The sequence below is a fragment of the Talpa occidentalis genome, unplaced genomic scaffold (assembly GCF_014898055.3).
Source record: "Talpa occidentalis isolate TD23 unplaced genomic scaffold, MPIMG_talOcc4v2.1 talOcc4.5, whole genome shotgun sequence".
Taxonomy (NCBI): Eukaryota; Metazoa; Chordata; class Mammalia; order Eulipotyphla; family Talpidae; genus Talpa; species Talpa occidentalis.
In genome coordinates this window covers 7,568,400-7,586,480 of record NW_023604861.1, presented here as the reverse complement: position 1 = coordinate 7,586,480, position 18,081 = coordinate 7,568,400, and the positions used below count along the sequence as shown (strand labels likewise).

General features: G+C 49.5%; 1 protein-coding gene across 1 annotated transcript in view; it reads left to right on the top strand.

The window, feature by feature from the left end:
* The window catches only part of UBAC2 (UBA domain containing 2), a 121,718-nt gene that overhangs the window by 79,480 nt on the left and 24,157 nt on the right, over nt 1-18,081 (top strand). Inside the window, exon 7 of the mRNA XM_037528756.2 lies at nt 11,412-11,657. Within this exon, the coding sequence (XP_037384653.1) occupies nt 11,412-11,657 (246 nt within the window). The remainder of the gene's footprint in view (nt 1-11,411; nt 11,658-18,081) is intronic.

Below are 18,081 nucleotides of genomic sequence, written 5' to 3'. Positions count from 1 at the left end.
ATGAGCTTTATTTTCTCCCAGTGCTTAAATTTGAACTCCCAAATTTATATAAAAATAAATATGTTTATAACGTGTCTATGGAATGCAATTTTAATTTCTGTGTTGGACAAGACTAAGAAAATGGCAGAAGATTCGTAATAGCGTGTATAACGTCTGAGGGGATTTATTTGGAAATAGCTCTGCATTCTGCTACAGCCATTTTAAGTAAAATAGCATAATTTTTTCCCAGGTAAATGGTATGGTGGGGGTGGTCACTGTGTCTTCCTTTTTGCCTGCTCCTTTCTCTCCTTCCTTTAAGCTCATTCCTTTTCTGGATTCATTCTTTTCATAGACAACTTTGTCCTTCATTCCCCACAAATAATGTGCTTCTGGCCAGAATTCTGGGGATTGCTGTCACTTTGTTTCCCCTTCCTAAATCTTTACTCATTTCCCCGGATAAACCTGATTGGCTTTTGAACCACAGAGCTGAGAGGCATTGTAAGTTCTTCAAACCACTTGAGCCACCAGACAGTCCCCAGCTGGACATGACTTAGGGGTCCGGTTGCCAGGCTCTCCCAGGTCTAATCTCATCTCCGCTGACCTGCCGGAGCATTGACTATTTCTTACATCAGATGTTTTGTCTCAGCAGTGATGTCTTCAGTCCTTTTTTGGATACTCTCCTAAAGCAGTCAGGAATTGGAGAAGTGCCTTATCGTATACTGTGTCACTGTGTTAGTTTTCTCTTGATGGATTGCTCTCATTATCCTACCCTTCTTTAATAACTTATTATGTGACTTACTGTTTTAAGAAACCCCATTTTCTTTATTTTGTTTTCATACCCCTGGTTTTTAATTAAATGCTTGCTAGCACCTCATAGTTTCATTTTGTGACATTCAGTGATCTAGAATGAAGGTTGCGTTTTTCATCTCTTTGTATCTTCTTAGATCTAAAATGTACGTGCTGGAATCACAGTCTTTTCAATGCATATGCTTATCAGATAGTTTAGGTGCTTGTCTTAACTTTCTTTAAGGAATTAGAAGGTTAACAAATTTTGAACATAAAACTCCCTTGTTTCAGAAGAATGAATAGCGTCGCACAATACTCAGAATGTAATTCCCACATCAATTTAGCATTTGATCTCCCTCTTAATACCTCTGAGCCAATCGAATTTTCCCTGTTTACAGTAATTAATTCAACCAGTGTTGCCAACCTCCTACCATGAATGCAAATCTGATAAATCTTCATGGCAGCCCTCTCCTATATTATTACTCCGCCGTGATTGGATGACACTGTGTTTACTTAAAATGATGACCAGCAGTGATAGTCGTAGCCAGTGTGCCTTCATGCTACACTGCAAGTGCTGGTCTTGAACTTTATGAATGTTTTATTTCTGACTTTTTCGAGCAGATCCCAGCTTTGTTATGAAATATTTCATGTACTATGGTATGCTTTCAATAGGATGATTGTAGAGGAGTCACTAAAGTACGAAAATGCTGGGCTCACACACCCCTGGTTATAGGGTCACAATCTGAGATTCACAAAACCAGAGTTGTCCTAGATATCTCTTGCTCAACACAACTTCTCCTATCCCATATGTGTTAAGTGACTTCCCTTTTTTTAATACTGAATAAAATACTAAAAATAAATAAGTAAAAAATTCTATACCAAAAAGAAATGCACCGATGATCTTTAGTCTTTGGGGGGTGAATGGGGAGGGGAGTGGTTAGAAAACGTGTTAATGAAATTCATTTTTTAGAATTGAAATCAGTGGTTCACTGACAATATTGTGTGTTAAGGAAGTAATTTTTTTTTTAATTTCAAGCTGATGAGTATTATTTTTTAAAAGAAAGAACCTTTTTTTTTAAAAAAAAAAAAAGGAGGCATTTGTGTAAATCGTAAGTCATATGCTGTCTGTAGTCAGAGAAACCAGAAATTTTACTCATCCATTTCTGGAAAACTGCCATGTTTTGGATTTAGTCTATTTTGTTGAGTTATTAGTGGAATTATTTTGGTGAAACTAGTTTTTATCTCCTGTGTCAGTCATTCTTCACGGTATAAATGTTTTTGGATATGTAAGTTTAACCCAACACTTTGATTTCTTTATGCATTTATTTATGTATTCATTCATTCCTACTGACTTTATAATGAGGAGGTTGATAAATAACTTCCGTACAGTATCTTACCGGGTGGGAGCCCATTTTCAGCTTTCAGTGGCACATAGAAAAGAATGAGAACTAGAATTTTTTCTGGGTTGGGGGCAGTGTCTAGCCTAGCAATAGCAGTCAGAAGTAGGTTTCCCTGGGACCATATCACTCTTCAGCGTTGCTCTGCAACCTCCCAGGTCCCGCTGCCACCCAGGAAGGGAAGAGGCCTTTCTTGTGCTGAAAGCTTTACTTTGAGGTGATTCACGTGTATCATTGTCCAATGTTTACACATTGCGTTGTTCCTCCTTGGGCAGTTCTGATTTTTAATATCGTCATTTAAAATAGGACTGTTTTCATGAAAGGTTACAAAAGGTGATTTGAAAACCTGGCTGTAGCAGCCAAGTGAAGCGGCTCATTTTACGCAAGAACTTCCAGAATGTTAGCACACATCTGCTTCCAGCATCTTCTCATCACCGCGTATGGCTGTTCTTCCCAACGCCTTTGGCAGGGACCTTAACAGTCGAGGCCACACTCAACTCAGCATCCTACCGGCCCTGCTACACTCCAACCCTGCCTCTCGTTCAAGAAAAAAGCTTCCTTATTGAACTTTATTTAAGTTCTCCTTGCGGTTCTGCAGAGAATCTGCCGCCCATCCATATCCCAGCAGTTCTCCATTTGCTGCCCTTCTGTGCGTCACGGTGATGAGTCATCACCACCAGGATGTACCCTCATTCTCAAACCTGAAGTCTCAGGCCTGAGCTGATCTGGTCTGATTAAAACAGAAAGAGCCTACTTTTGCCGATTTGCCCTTCTTGCAGTTCACTTGCTCATCGTCCTCTCATCTCCCCTCAAGCTACATAAGAAAAGCAAACAGGCCGGTGTTTGTCAGACCCCAGGTTTCTCCCCTCCAACGTGTCCCTCCAACACTTTACCCATTTCCTGGCTTATCACCTGTTCTCTGCAGGGTATCAGATTTTGGTTTTCTTGTGATTAAACAACCTTACTGTGGAAAAAAAAATCTGTCCTGCCCCACAACAAGATTACAGACAGAGATTGACATCAGATCATTTAGGACTTTCAGTGTGGTCCGGGTGTGCATTTGTTCTGTAGGCAGCAGGGGGATCTTGAATGCTTTTCAAACAACAGAATTTCCCACTGGTGCAAGGTAAGACGTTTTATTGGGGTTTGCAAGTCCCAGGAAGGGCAGGGGAAAGTGAGCAATCTGGAAGGACTCAGCTACCTGTGAGCTGACACTTGTCTGTCTTCCTTCCCACCACAGTTTTTTAAAAGACAAAAATATAACATGGTCTCACAGTAACTACAAGAGAGCAAGCCTGGGACAGAAGCGGCGCATTCGCTGGCTCTCCGAGTCACAGCATGTCTTTAAGGAGAGAGGTCACGAGCGAGAACAGTCGCTGAGGAAATCTGACCTTTCTTAGGAGTAAAATTTGAAACCCCAACCCGCTCGTGGTGAGTGAGAGTGGTGTCAGGGCCCCGAGCACCCCCCTGTGTGGCTTATGCTCTCTGCTCTTCAGCTGCCTTTTCTCCTCTTCTCTCATCCTTCTCGGGATTGACCAAAAAGGTGCAGTGGAGCAGGTGGAGCGATCCATCAGATCCCCAGCATTTGCACTTGAACCTTTGGGATCGAGGTGGTTTTCTAGCAGTTCACTGGAGGTGAGGACAGAAGTGAGAAGCCAAGGCCAGAAAGTGGTAGGGTAGGTGGGCTCTGTGAAAGGGCCGAGTGTACAAGCAGAAGATGCCAGCAGGTCCTCGGGAGAATCCTTATTGAAGAACATTTTCATCTTCTGATAACTAAAATAGCGTTTATCATTCTAACACTGAATCGATTGCCTCCGGTCGGCCCCTTCCCCTGCCCTGACCTCAGGTAGCCTGAACCCACAGGAAGAAGCCGTCTGGGCTCTGCCTTGTGCTAGCTATTGCAGCTCGGTGCAGGGCTGACAGGGAGGGTCTCACTAAACGGCAGATACACAGGGGCAGTGACCAGCAGACGTCGATATTTAACGCTGCAAGACAGAATACATGAAATTATGCCAGTGGCTTGTTGAAGTGGCACAGAGGGGCCTTAGAGAGGATTGTTAATACTGCAGCGAACCTTTCACTGGTGGCAGAAACCTCGCCTCCTTTCAGGGCTGCTTTCAGGCCTTCCTCTCGTCCCCCCACAGCCTGCGGACCCCGCCTTCGTGGTGCCGAACCTCTGACCGCTGCGGCATCCTCTGTCTCAGCACTCCTGACTTTGTGCCATCTCCTATTTTGCATGAACGAACACAGGGCAGCTGCTAAGTTCCAGGCCCGCACTTGGCCAAGTGCATTGTGTGTTCACGTGCTATTGTTTGTTCAGAGAATTTGCAGCCCCCTCTCTTCAGGGCCCTCCCCACGGGTCTGCCTGGTGCGCTGGGACCCCGGACACTGCTCTGCGGCCTCAGTCACTGAGAGCAGGAGCAGAGCAGCAAGTGCCTCCTGCCCCTCCGGGAGAGCAGCCTATGCCAGGAGGATGCTGCTGCCTGGCCCAGACGCCCCCCCATGCTGAGGAGGCCCTGGCGGGATGGGCCGAGTGGGCCACGACTGGGAGCAGGTCTGAGTGTTTGAAATGCAGGGTCATTTGTCACCACTCTAAGTCCAGCTTCAAGAAAGTGGAGCAATATAGCTCTTTTCTCAGCACTTCGCAAGTATTACTTCGTCCTCATAAAAGCCTGAATTAGGCACGCTTCTCCCCATTCTACAGATGAGGAAACCGAGGCACAGAGAACTTAAGCCTTTCACCGAGAGGACCCGTGTGTGGTGGAGATGGGCTTCCGAGGTGCCCCCAGCGAGAGCACTGGCCCTGCGTAGCTCGGCCCCGCCTCCCTCCCCTCTTCCCCACCTTCTTCTCCCCGCAGATCGTTACTCATTTAGGTCTTGACCCTGAAGCTCTTTCTGAGTCAGCCCTGTCTTTCAGTTTAAGAATTATACATTATTCTTTGCCATTCCCAGGGCCTGGCTTAGTCTCCAGCATTGTATCTGCTTCTATAAATAACCATTGAGGCTCAAAATACAATATTATCAAACTCATTTCTGTGCTGCGAAACACGAATGCTCTGATCACCAGGATGCATTCCACCCGCACTGCTTTCCTAGGTTCTTGATACCATCTCTACCTGGAGGAGAACCTAGACTCCCCCCGAAAATGGGGAGGCCCAGGGTCAGGTTGCTAGCAGGAGGGTGATGGAGCCAGGACCAAAGGCCAGTGTTTTCTGTCCAGCACCTCCCAAGAAGCCCCTCTCAAGACCCTCATGCGTTCTTTCCTCTGCAAGACCCTTGCAGACAAAGCTCTTTCTGGGTCCCCCTGACTGCACCTCTAAGGTGAGATTCATCATCACTGGGGACACAATTCTAAGGGAGAGCCTGAACACAAAGGAATTTTAAAAGTAGCTACAGGTGCTGAAAGCCACATGCCAGCCACCTCCCGCAGCCTTTGTCAGTTCGGTGGGGTGCCCAGTGTGCAGGGAACGAGCTGCTGCTGGCCTCCTGTCTCCTGCCGTGGACAGACCAGCCCACAGCTGCACTTTTTCTCCTGAGATCACCAGCACACTTCACTGGCCTTCTCAGATGGTTGAAGGCAGCTTAGCCCTCACCCTGCACAAGCCCCAGAGCCCTCCTCTTGGGTTTCTAGCACTAAAAAAAAAAGTAGCTTTAAAAAGTTTAAAGGATCATTAAAATATATTAAGTTGGTTCAGTTGTGCTGTCGGTCAACCGGAGATGAGGAAGAGGTTGCCCAGAAAACACCCGTGCTTCTAAACCATAGGTGATTTGTAGAGTATGGTGTCAATTGCCTTGAGGAGCATTTTCCCATAGGACTTTGCATTGTTTTCTTACCAAGAGACGGAAAGTCTGGAATCAAGGTTGGTTATCTCTTCACACTGATTCTTTAAGCATCTCAGGGTCTACCAGCCATCCCTCTTTGGGGCTGACCGTGTTACTCGTTCTCTTCTGTCTTGATGATAACTTCTGGGAAAGGACTGTAGTAAAACCAACGAAGATGGTAAGAGCTTCTTTTTAACAAGGAGGAATACACATCTGTTGTCACTCAGCCATTGTTATGTGTGGTTTCTGCTTTGTGTAGCTTAACTTGGCCCTCCAGGTGCATGATTTTTCCAAAGGAAAAGCTTAGAGCCGCTTCCTAAGACAGTTTGTTAGAGACAGAGAAGCTATAATCAGTGTCATTAATTCAGTTCCTATTCTAATTCAGCATCCCACGAATCAGAAAAATACCCAGTGTTGTGATTGGGTACTTCACAGTGATACTGAAGGAGCGAATATAGGGAGTTCACCTGCACAGCCCACATCTGCACTTGACAAAGAACAAGGTCAGGAGACTCTCACCAGGAGCCAGAGCCCCCAGGTGCTGTCTGTCTTGAGAAGAAGAGTCATTTCATAATTTATCACAAATGGAAGAAATAGCTTTGAGCATCTCTTATCTGCACAGATTTGGTTGTGGGGAGGGGGTAATAAAATAGGTAATCTCCAGTTTCTTCTTTATTTAGCATTTCAGTGTGGAGGTAGGAAACAAAGGCCAGAATTAGAGCAAGCTTTTTCTTTGTTTGACTCCTGTAGACACTAGACACCATACCTAGTGTCTAGAACACAGTCTGGCATGTAGTAGGTGTTTAATAGGTGCATTGAGTAAAGAAATGAGACCAAAGTGGGTCTGGTTTCCTCAAGATTTGAATGCATCTGAGTCATATGTTGGGGTCCAGGTGCAGAGGAGCAGGTGCCCTCAGCCCACCCTGTCTTGTCTCGGGGAGGCAGCCCTGCGTGTCTCCTGTTGTCCCATTAGATGATGGGTGTCTCGAGTGCTGGACTCTGTTCCCAGGGTCCTGCAGTGCAGGTTTTGTGCAGCCCCAGGCCCTGGAGAAGCCCCACAAGTGAGCACCTGGCCACCTTCACCAGGTCGAGGCGCCTCCCCCTGCCTGCTGTGGTTTGGTGCTGACTCTGAACAAGACCGCCGGGCAGTGGAGGTCTACCCTCTGTAATCCAGAGCCTTTCTTGTGTTCTGTACCTTGTGGTTTTTCTTTGGAGCATAATTTCATGAGGTCCTTTCTCAAAGGACTAATAATCTAAAAATTGAATAAATAGATAATCAACATCCACATTTATTCATGCCTAAAAGAAAACAGTTTCCTGTTGTTTAACATTCTCAGTTGGGTTTTTGAGGTAACGTCTCTATGGTCTGCCAGCAGCTGTGGCCGGGCTCTGGGGCCCAGACTTTGAACAGCATGGGGCCCAGAATGCTCTGTGGCACCCGGGTCTCTGGATCCCTGTTCCTGGCTGACTTCCTGGTCCCTGCCGCTCAGATGCTCTGGTCCTGCTGCAACTGGCCTCCCCAGACACAAGCCATGGCCCCTCGTCATTCTTCCTCTTGGCCAGGTACATCCAGGCACCTGGCCTGCCTGAGGACACAGCTGCTGCCTTGTCCCTGGTCTTTGGGCCCCGCTGCATGATCCTGGCTTCCAGGCTCCAGGGCCTGCCCCTCTGCCCCTCCCAGGATTTCTCATGGCCTCTTAAATTGCAAGTCTGAGCACAGAGTCTATTTTTAATGCCTCCTTTTTTTCACAGAGTCCAGGGGTTTCAGGAAAACTCTCACTCAAAAAGTCCCAGTAAATAGCTTATAAGATATTGAAGTTAATTGGAACATACACACTGAAGGTGGTAAATGTAAGGGATACTCCTGCAAAGCTTTCCGCAGTGACAAGGTGTGCCCAGGTACAATTTAATATGCTACACTTGATCTTAGCCAAAAGGCCGAGAAGTGATACAATTTAATATGCTTAGTCTTATCTCTTCTTGGCGCAGACTATGGCAGCGAACATGTTGAATATTTATAGGAAACATAACTCTAAGCTCTATATATTTTAATCCTTTGTGAATACCATAACATTTTGCAATAGCCTTTATTTGTATGACAACCCGAGTGCATGCTGGTGGACAGAGAACGCACAGGTGAATGCTACCTCGGGAAAGGACAAACTTTGGACCAGAAAACGTAGTCCACTGGCAACTTCCCTGTTTCCTTTAAAAGACTCTAAGATAATGTATTTATTGTTGTGGCGTGTCATCCATTCACTGTTCTTCCAGCAAATACTTACTGATCCTTATGTGCCAGGCACTCTCCTGGGCACAGAGGTGAAGCAGTGATCAAAACCAGCAACAATCCTCCCCTTCTAGACAACCATTCAAATAAGGAGCAAGTCACAGGACAGAAATTTAAGCACTTGAGCCCAAAGCCCCTGCTTCAATCCTGCCACCCCTTGCACCAGCATATTTACTTACTACTTGGTAGGTTATCCCCAATTCTGTGAGTGGATCCATGGAGCGGGGCCAGGGGTAGCTATGGACAGAAGGCTGAAAATCCTTAACCTTCATTTATTCCTTAAAGGAATCTACAGCATGTTCCTCCCCTGCTCCCCAAAATTGTGAGCTCCTTAGGCACAGGCAAAAGTTAATGCTCCCTCATTTCCTTAAAAGACCTGACCACATAAAATAACACCACACTGGTGGGTTTAGAAGGAATCTAGGTGTGATGTCTAAGACAAAGTGTAGTACAGGACACTAGCTGGAACTCTGCTCCTACACGATTCCTGTGCTCTACTTGGGACAGTCCGTATGAACTCTAAGCACATTGTGATGAGTTAAAGATGCATGTTGTAATCCCTAGGGCCAACACAAGGAAAAAATACAATGGGATAGTGCTAGAAAAGCAAACAACTAAACAAATTAAAGTATCAAAAAATATGTGCTTAAAGCAGAAAGTCAGAAAAGAGAAACAAAGAACACAAAGCAGATGAGACACATACAACCCAAATGGCAAAATCCAACTTCATCAAGGGAAATACATTCAGGGTAAGTAACTGACTGAGTTTAAAGGCCAGAAATGCTCTCCACGGGAAGCTTTAAGCCCAAAGACAGCTGAGAGGGCATAGATGTGGGCTGTGCTGGGCGTGGGAGGAGCTGCCCACCTGCCGCAGCTCCTGGTGTCTATTCCCTGAGCGTGTCTGAGCTCCAGGGAACCTTCTACCATCTTTCAGATTTCCCCTTCTCCCCAGGTGCTAAGGGACTTCTAATTACTCAATGCATTTTCCGTTTTGTTGCTGTGGTTCAGGATGACAGATAGCTTTTTAGTTTCACTAAATGTGGAGTTTGTCCTGTTTTCGTTTTCTTTTTGTTCTTGTACCGTGTTTGAGAGACGGGCCCTGGAAATGATTCGAAATCGGAAGTCTCCCACCATTCACTTTCCCGCCTGCTGGCAGTCTGACTTTGCTCCTGCAGCTGCACCAGAATGTTATTAAAACGTCATCAGAGGCCTCCATTTTGCCAAATCCAATGGCCATTTTCTTTTAATTGAGCCCTGAGCTGCGTTGGAGCAGACTGGTTCCACCTTCAGGCTGTTCTTGTAGTTTCGGCGCTTTGAACTTCCCCAGCTCCCATCGGTTCACTGGCAGCCCCTTCTCAGGCTCCTTCATGGGCTGCTGCTCCGTCCGTCCCCCAAGTACTGGGCTACTCCTGGGTCCAACCTTCCTCTCCTCTCCCTGTTGTTCATCTCATCTCATCTAGTCCCGTCGCTTTGGATTCCGTCTAACACCAGGGACTCCCAGTCTCTGCTGTCTTTCCTCTGGAGTTAGTTCCAGGCACGTGCATGCAACTACCTACTTGGCCTCTCCAGTAAAGTCCCTGGTAGATGCTCCCACATTCATTCCTGGATTGCATTTCCTGTTTGCTCTGCTGGAAATGTTCTTCCTCCCATTCTCCAAATCATTGCCCTCCCCCCATGAGTCTTCAGATCTTCATTCATGTATCAGTTCTGCGAGAGCTTCCTTGACCACCCAACCTAATGAAGGTCTCTGCCCAGGTCACTTTTCATTTCCCTCCCAGAGCTTGTCTGGGGTGGTCTTGTGTGTGTGCGCCGGTTTACCGTCTGTTCACACAGTAAGAGCAGGCCTGTCAGGCAAGCTCCTAGTCGGTGTGCTTAACTTCTTATCCGAAGAATCAAATGCACACAGCTAAAGCTTTTCTTTTTTTTTTTTTTTTCTTTTACAAATAGTCCACGTTCATTTTCACCCCAAAAACTATGGTCACTAGACTTCTCTTACCATATAAATGAGCTTAAGAAGAAAAACAGCGGGGCCTCCCCGGTGGCGCAGCGGTTGAGCACTGGGTTGCAAAGCTGCCCGCAGCCTCTGAGGCGCCGGTTCGATCCCCGGCTGCTCCCCGGCCACCGGAGGAGGGTCCCACATGGCGCGCAGACCTCTCCTGCCGCCCGCTGCTCCCCTCAGCAGTGTCCTTCGGTCCTTCTGCCTGCTCTGCTCCCCGCTCTGGCTCTGGTGAATTCTCTCACCCTCCCGCGCTTCTGACTGTACCCAGTGCTTGTATAAACAAAACAAAACAAAAACCAACCAGCAAACAAATAAATAAAGCATGCCTCTATTAAAAAAAAAAAAAAGAAGAAGAAAAACAGGTGGGCCTCCCTGGTGGCACAAGGAGTTAAGCACCGTACTATGAAGCAATCCGCAGACTCTGCAGCACGGGTTCGATCCCCACCCAGCCAGGGAGCTACCCACATGGGGAGGCAGACCTCTCCTGTCTCACCCGCTACTCTCCTCAGCAGTGGATTTCAGTCAGTCTGCCTGTTCTATTCCCCACTCTGTCTCTGGTGAATCCTCTCACCCACCCACCCCCCGCCACATCTCTGGCCTGTACCCCAGCTCTTGTATGTATAAATAAATAAATGTTTAAAAAAAGAAGAAAAACAGGTTCATTTGTAAGCAGGATTGCTAACTATATAAGTGAGGATTTCAAAGTCTGAAACATGGATTAAAGTACTGTCTACCTTGTAGGTGGTCTTTCTTTTCTGACTGGTGTGTGATGTGGCTGGGTCAGATCACGAAACATCAGGGTTCTCTGCCACTTGCCTCAGAGATGGCCATCTGCCAATGGGAGTAACCACAGATCTAGCACCCTGTGAAAGTGTTTTGATTATCAGATCTTTCAAGACTTATTTTTCAGTAAAAACATTGTTTTAAAATATTTCACCAGTGCTGAGTGTTTGAGCATTTGCCACACTTCCACCGTAATAAAAACAGTTTGTCAAAAGTCATGCTGACTTGTGCTGCTGGGTGTTCTGCAGTTTGGTCGGAGTGGTTAGTTACCACCTAAGCCAGCTACCACAAAGAGAAGGAATATGTTCTTTAAAATACTGTTCCATGCCAACAATCCATTGGGACTTTTTTCTTTCAGATTTCCGGTGTCTGCTACAACAGCAAGGTGCTGCAGATCCAGCAGGTGCTCTGCGTCCCCAGCGGGGTGGCCAGGTTCTTTTCCTGCACCCTCGAGCCCATCTTCTCATCGGCAGAGCCCACCACCGAAGCCAGGGTCGGCATGGGGGCCACGGTGGACATCCAGAGACAGCAGAGGGTGGAGCTGCTGGACCGGCAGCTCATGCTCTCCCAGTTCGCGCAGGCCCGGCGGCAGCGGCAACAGCAGGTAACACGGCAGTAACCGTGAACACCTGGAGCTCAGCAGCACTCTCTCTGCGCTTGTAGGTGGCACAGACCACGTGCTGTCCCTGCGGTGTGGGTGTTAACGTGTTTTCAGCTAGAATGTAGGTCTCTTGGTAGTGGCTGATTCTCGTTTAAATTTTTCTAAAGGTAAAACACTAAATTGCTGCTGAAAGACCTGGTCAGCTGGACGCTTGTTCTTGTTCCACTTTCATTAGATAAGCATTGTTTCTTAGAGAAACACCAACCTAGTTAACAGGACCTGGTATTTATCTGTTTTTATAATCTTGCAAAAAGCCACAATGTCTTCCTGTTAAAATGCTTATTATCGTGTTCTCTGGAGTGAAAGTCAATGTAAAACTTCTTGATTTTCCTTGTCGAAATAGAATATGAGGTAAGAGAATTTTCAAGGGAACAACCAAGGAGTAAATCAGATAAACACTCTGTTTTCCTAGTCTTGTCACCAACCATCAGGCCACCCCGAGCACTTGCCCCAACACTCTGAGACTCTACTTGTCTTTCAGGGGAGGCGGAGAGGAGGTTACTGTACATGAGACTGAAACCTCGTTCCTGCCTTTCACTCGTCTGTGGCCACCACACCGGCTCTCCTTTCCTTCTCTCTGTCATCTTTTCCTCTGCGGTGTGAGGGGGGTCCTGTTCCACCCCCTGCCTCCTGTCACCTGGGTGAGAGAAGTGGGTGTGCAGGCCTCACCCTGGCCTGGAGAAGTGAAGCAGGGCCTGACCTCCCCGTGTCCCTTTGTAGATGGGGCCCCAGAGTCCACATCTGGGGTGGGAGTAAGGGGTCGTGTCCACGGGGAAGGATGGAAACGGAGTGGCTTCCCACAAAGCCACTCGAGTTCGAGGTGGCTCTGGAACAGGCAGTAATGAGGCCTATGACAGGGTGGGCCTCGGAGGACAGACAGCCGTCGCAGAGAGGACAAAGCCGGGTGGAGGTCACAGAGAAGCCCCTGAGGGTGGAGAGCTGAAAGCGAGGCGCCCGGTGACTCCATCGCGGGACAGTGGCATCCAAGACTAACCTCGTGTTTAGCCACAGGAAGAAGTAGATTCTCCAAGGAGACAAAGAAAAATGAAAAACATATACACTGATAATGACCAGAGTCCAGAAAGCTGAGTCACAGTGAGCGTAGGGTCTCCAGGTGGAATCAACAGAGCTACGAGGCAAAAACAGAAGTAACCTGGATTGAAAGTTTCCAACTCACACGGTGGCTCGGTGGGTGACCACTGGGGTTCCTGACCTCACCAGAGCCACCTGGGGGCCGGAGACAGAGCGAGGCACCTCTGGAGGCAGCGGGAGGAGGGGGCTCTCGTGCCCGGGAGCAAAGCAGGAGGCGGCTCTCGTGCCCGGGAGGCGGCTCTCATGCCTGGGAGTGAGGCTTCCCAGGTGGACTTTTGTGCATAGAGTTGAAGAACAGACATTCTGGGGTGATTGGCACCTTTCAGGGAGGGGTGGGGAAGGATACAGGGAGGCTGAGCAGTGCTCCTCAGGAGCCTTGCTGATTTGGGAGAGAGTGGGATTGGGAGAGCCCTTTGAAATTATCCCAAATTAGGGCAAGAAGCTGAAGCTTTCCAGCTCCACCAGCCTGTCTGTGGTTGCAGACAGCAGGCCTTGGGTGACCCACCCTCCTGAGATGCTTGCCACCCACAGAAGGTCTCCCTTGGGGGGCCGCGAGCTACCAGCACCCCAACAGCAGAACGGTTGAGCGCTTCCAATCCAGGGGCGGACTGTAGCATCCTCCGTATGCCGCTGGGCTCCTGTTTTCTAGAAGGTTGTGGAGCAGAGCCCAGTGGTGCAGTTCTGGAGCAGCCGGCCAGGGGATGAGCAGCAGGACAGACTGCACCCCTCCTGCCAATACCCCTGCTGGGCCTCACACACATCCTCACCCTCCTGGCTGCCCGTTCGGCTGGGCTCTGGGCATGTGTCGGCCATGTGGTGGCTACTCTGACCAGGACTAGCGGGGCTCCAGGCACAGATGCAGTGGGACACGTCCTCTCCCTTCATGAGTCTGTTCGGCCCCAGGGAACTCAAGCCGGTGTAGCTGAGCTAGATAAATGTCTGAGAGCAACGGGTCTTCACCGGAGTGCCCGGGGAGTAAGAGGTCGGAGATGAGGCCATGAGTGTGGACAGACAGCCTGCGGAGAGGTATCCAGGACCCCAGGATGGGCAGCACTGATGGCGGAGGAGGGAGGCTGGCTGTGAATGGGAGGCCCCAGAAAGGAAAGCCCTCTGGGAGCCTGCCTGCCTGAAATGAGGTGGGAGATGGAGAAACGGGAAGTCGTGCCGCAGACGACAGAGCTGGGTTTTGACGCTGGAAGCTGTGAGAAGTGGTTACTGTCATGAAAGGAGTTACCTCAGAAACATCCATTGTGTGGCAGCGCATGGGGCGGTGGGAGAGAGGAGAGACCACAGAGGGAGAGATGCACAGCTCTTCCTCGGTTCCCTCCTCAGTCACACCGGCTCCCAGGGGTGCCCACAGACTCCTCACCCTGTGTCAGCAGCTGCTGACCCACCCAGCCTGCGGTTCACACTCCCCTCTGAACGCGGCCTGCAGGCTAGAGCACAGACGAGGCCTCCTCACCTGGGGCTCCTGCCCCGCACGCCCCGCTGTCGGCTGGATGTCTCTGCTAGAATGTTCCACAGGCACTCGCAACCCACCATCTCTGTGCTAAATGGGTTTCTCCTTCTTACACGATACCCTGACGAAATGCACCATTACCTGCCCATAGGGCAGGAAGTCTGGGCTTCGTCTTAGATGTTTCCCTCTCAGGCATCCATGTCCCTCTTGCTCCCTCCCCCAGTTAAGTCCCAGAGCATCTTCTTTCACATAAATCTCTTTCCCTCTCTCCATGCAGCTGCCTCAGTTGTGGCCGCCGCCATCTCAGATTGTACCTGTATTTCAACAAGAGTCTCTTACCCCACCTAATCCTGACCACCTCCTTCTCTCCACTGCACCCCACAGTTCTGCCCCCAAGGGGACCTCTGTGTTTTTGTCCTACTGAAACCCTTCAGAAGCCCCATGCAGCCTCAGCCCAGCCTGTTTGCCTTCATGTCTGCTGGTCCTGCCTAAAGCAACCTCACACACACCTGTTCACCCTTCTGTACGTGTTCAGGTATCACCTCCTCTGAGGAGCCTTCTCCCTCCTCCTCGGCGAAGCTGACCCTCTCTGTCCCTGCAGCCCCTGTTTCTTTCCTGGCACTACCCACACCTGCCTCTCACTGCTGATTTCTTCCCTCTGTCAGCAGTGTCTCGGGCTGAGTAAAGACTTTTTTCATTGTATCGCCACTGTATGAGCAATGCCTGGCACATAGTAGGAACTCACATATTTGGGGGATTCAGGGCTTAACATTTATGAAACTATTTCATGGCCAGAGGCCAGCTGGATACAGGTGAAGAGTCAGGGCCAGAAAGTATGCAGATCTGCTCTGAGAGAACAAGTGGTGAACAGACCGCTCCAGACGGCGAAAAGTAAGGGAAGGAGTTCAGGTGTGAGGCCCAGGACCGGCCGTGCGAGGGAACCCAGACAGCAGGAAGCGTCTAAAGAGCGTGTGAGTGTCCCACAGCTTCAGAGACAGCCCCCCTCAGGAGGATCCCAAGCAGAGGTCACAACTAGGAACAGTCCCCTGGACTCAGGGGTAATTAGTTCCCTTGGCTAGGAGTCCCCATGGGAATGCAGCGCGTGTGGACAAAGTGGACATGGAAGAAGGACAAGCGTCTCTGCTGGCCAGCTACCTCCTTCGAAGACACCCCTGTGTCGGCCACATCTCCGTCCTTTAGACACGACCCCCCTCCAGTGAGAACCCTTGAGCGTGCTCTGTGGCCAGCACAAGTTCCTTGGCGCTAAAGGATGACACGCCGTGTGCTCACACTGCAGCCTCACGCTTCAGGGCCACATCCTGGCGTTCACGAGCAGCCGGGACAGTTCCCACCCGACAGCTCCACCATTGGTGCAGCCCAGAGCCCTCGAACAATTGTCTTCTGGACTCAGAGATGAAAACCAAGCCTATCACACGGTGTCATGAGGCCTCTCTCCTGCTTCCTGCCCCCCCTCCCCAACACCAGAGGGTCTGTCTTCTTTCGTAAACTACCAGCGCTTGACCCTCAGCAGCTGCCTTCCCCTCAGAGTCACTGGCCCCGGGGCTGCTGACGTCTCAGTCATCCTGGTACTCGCAGCTGTGATCTCGCTGCACCCAGGCTCATTACATAACTCCTCAGCCGCTCATTCACCTGGCGGGAGCTGTGTTCTCCTCACCCTTGCACTGCTGGGTCTACCGCAGTGTGCTGCCCAGGATGGGGCCTGCCTCTGGCCTGGCCTTCAGGAAGTGGGCAGCCCACCAGGGAATATGTTGAGTCAGTGCCAAGTGCCAGGTTTCTCTCGGAGCTTGTACCCAGCGACAGGATGGACGTGTTCCCCACAAGGCCCCCATCCTAGGGCGGAGGGGACTCTTGCAGAGGCCGACATTCAGGTGGACATTTCAGCTCAGGAAACCTTGTGAGAAGAAGCACAGGGGCTTGAAAGAGCTGTGGGAACAGGAACAGCACATGACTACATTTGCCTAAGCTCTCGAGGTTACCCAGATGAGGCTGGAGAGGAAACAGGCCGGGACATGGGTGGCGTCTGCCACACCGTGAAGTGTTTTTCCTTTGGTCCTGCAACAAGTTGTGAGTCAGAAAACAACCTGGATTTACCTTAAAAACTAGAAATGGAAATACTATTCAACCCGCAGTTCTTGGGCATCTGTCCAAAGAATATGAAACCATCAGCCCAAAAGCCCACGTGTTCCACAGGGTTCACAGCAGCATTATTTACACTAGCAAGGACATGGGAACAGCCTAAATATCCATCAACAGGCAATTGGATCAAGATGTGGCTTCCACCATGGCGTATTATACAGCCGTAAAGCATGAAATGCAGCCGTTTTCAATAAAATGGAGCGAATTTGAAAGAATTATGTGCAGCAAAACCAGACAGGATGATAAAAACAAATACTAGACATTTACATAGCAACTTGACAACTGAAACACTTTCAGAACCAGTGGACGTGGATAAACCTCCCCCTCCCGAGGGCTCTGAGGTTAGAGGGAAGAGGAAAGGAAAGGATGGGGGGCGGGGCGGGTAAAGCCTTTTCAAAAAATGTAAAAGAGAAAGAGTGAGACCTTTGAAGCAGGACAGTGAGTTGAATTTGTTTTTAAGAAAGATGACCTCTGCCGTAATAGGAGTGATGGGAGACCACTTGGGAGATGAGGGTGGTCCCTGCGTTCTCGGGGAGGGGGTGAGCTCGCCACCGAGTCGTGCTCAGTGGCCGCGGTCAAGCCTTCCAAGGCCGCCGGGTGCCCAGACCTCCAGAGCAGCCTCTGAAACGTCCCATAATAAACATTTCAACGGGGGGCGACTTCACGAGTCTCTCGGCTTCATAGCACACGTTTCGCCCTTTTGCGTCTCACAGTGGAAAAGCACAAGACCGGTGAGAAGGGCAGAGGTCTGCATTTGCAGTGAAGGAATCGACCCTGGGTTGACGGGGAGATCTGTAATCAGGGTGGTCATGGCGATAAAGCATGAACTGCTTTATATACCCGGAAGAGCTATCAAATGGTAGTTAGGATGATTGCATCGGGCCTCTGTTTTGTGCCTCGCAGGACATTTGAGAGAGTCCTGATTTAGCAGCTGACCTGAGAGTTACTACTCTTAAAACTGCGTAACCTTGACCATGAGGATCCATAGGGCCCTGGGGCCAAACACCTGGTTTGGGGTTATCAGACGCCAAGAGCGGTTTCCACGTTCTCGCAGGTGGTTCTCTGTAAGTGCCCTCCTCCCATCTTTGATTTTGCCTTTGGATTCTTAAAGCTGAAACCATTAGCTACCTGACCTTTACAGAAGAACCTTGCCACCCCCTGCTCTGGAGGTTTACGTAGCTGGCAGTGCTGAGAGCATTTTTTCACTGGAAAGTCTGAGTTTTCCCCAAGTTCCGTCGTTGCTTGGGCCTCCCCCACTGTCTCTGCTGGCTGACGACCCTCGTGCCCTTATTTACCGCAACATGAACAGTGCAGTGAGACTTCCCGGAAGGAATCTCTGAGTTCCCTTTTCCTATAGAAGTGGGATCCAGGGCAAAGCCCATGGCCAGGGCAGCGTGCCCTGGGCCAGTGAACCCCCAGCTCCTCACGTCCTCAGGCTTCTGGGTGTCCCTGGGATGGTGATCACTTCCTTTTCAGTGGCGAGCAATAGGCCCGCAAGGAAAGGTGGTGCTGGCGGCCGGCGCAGCCTCTCTGAGTAACACTTGTGGCTGCGCAAGTTGTTTCTTTAGCCACCTCGTTGCTAGGTAACACCTAACGTACGCTCTGTGTGAGTCATATCTGCCCTGCAGGTCATTAATCAAGTATTTTTAATTTAGGAAC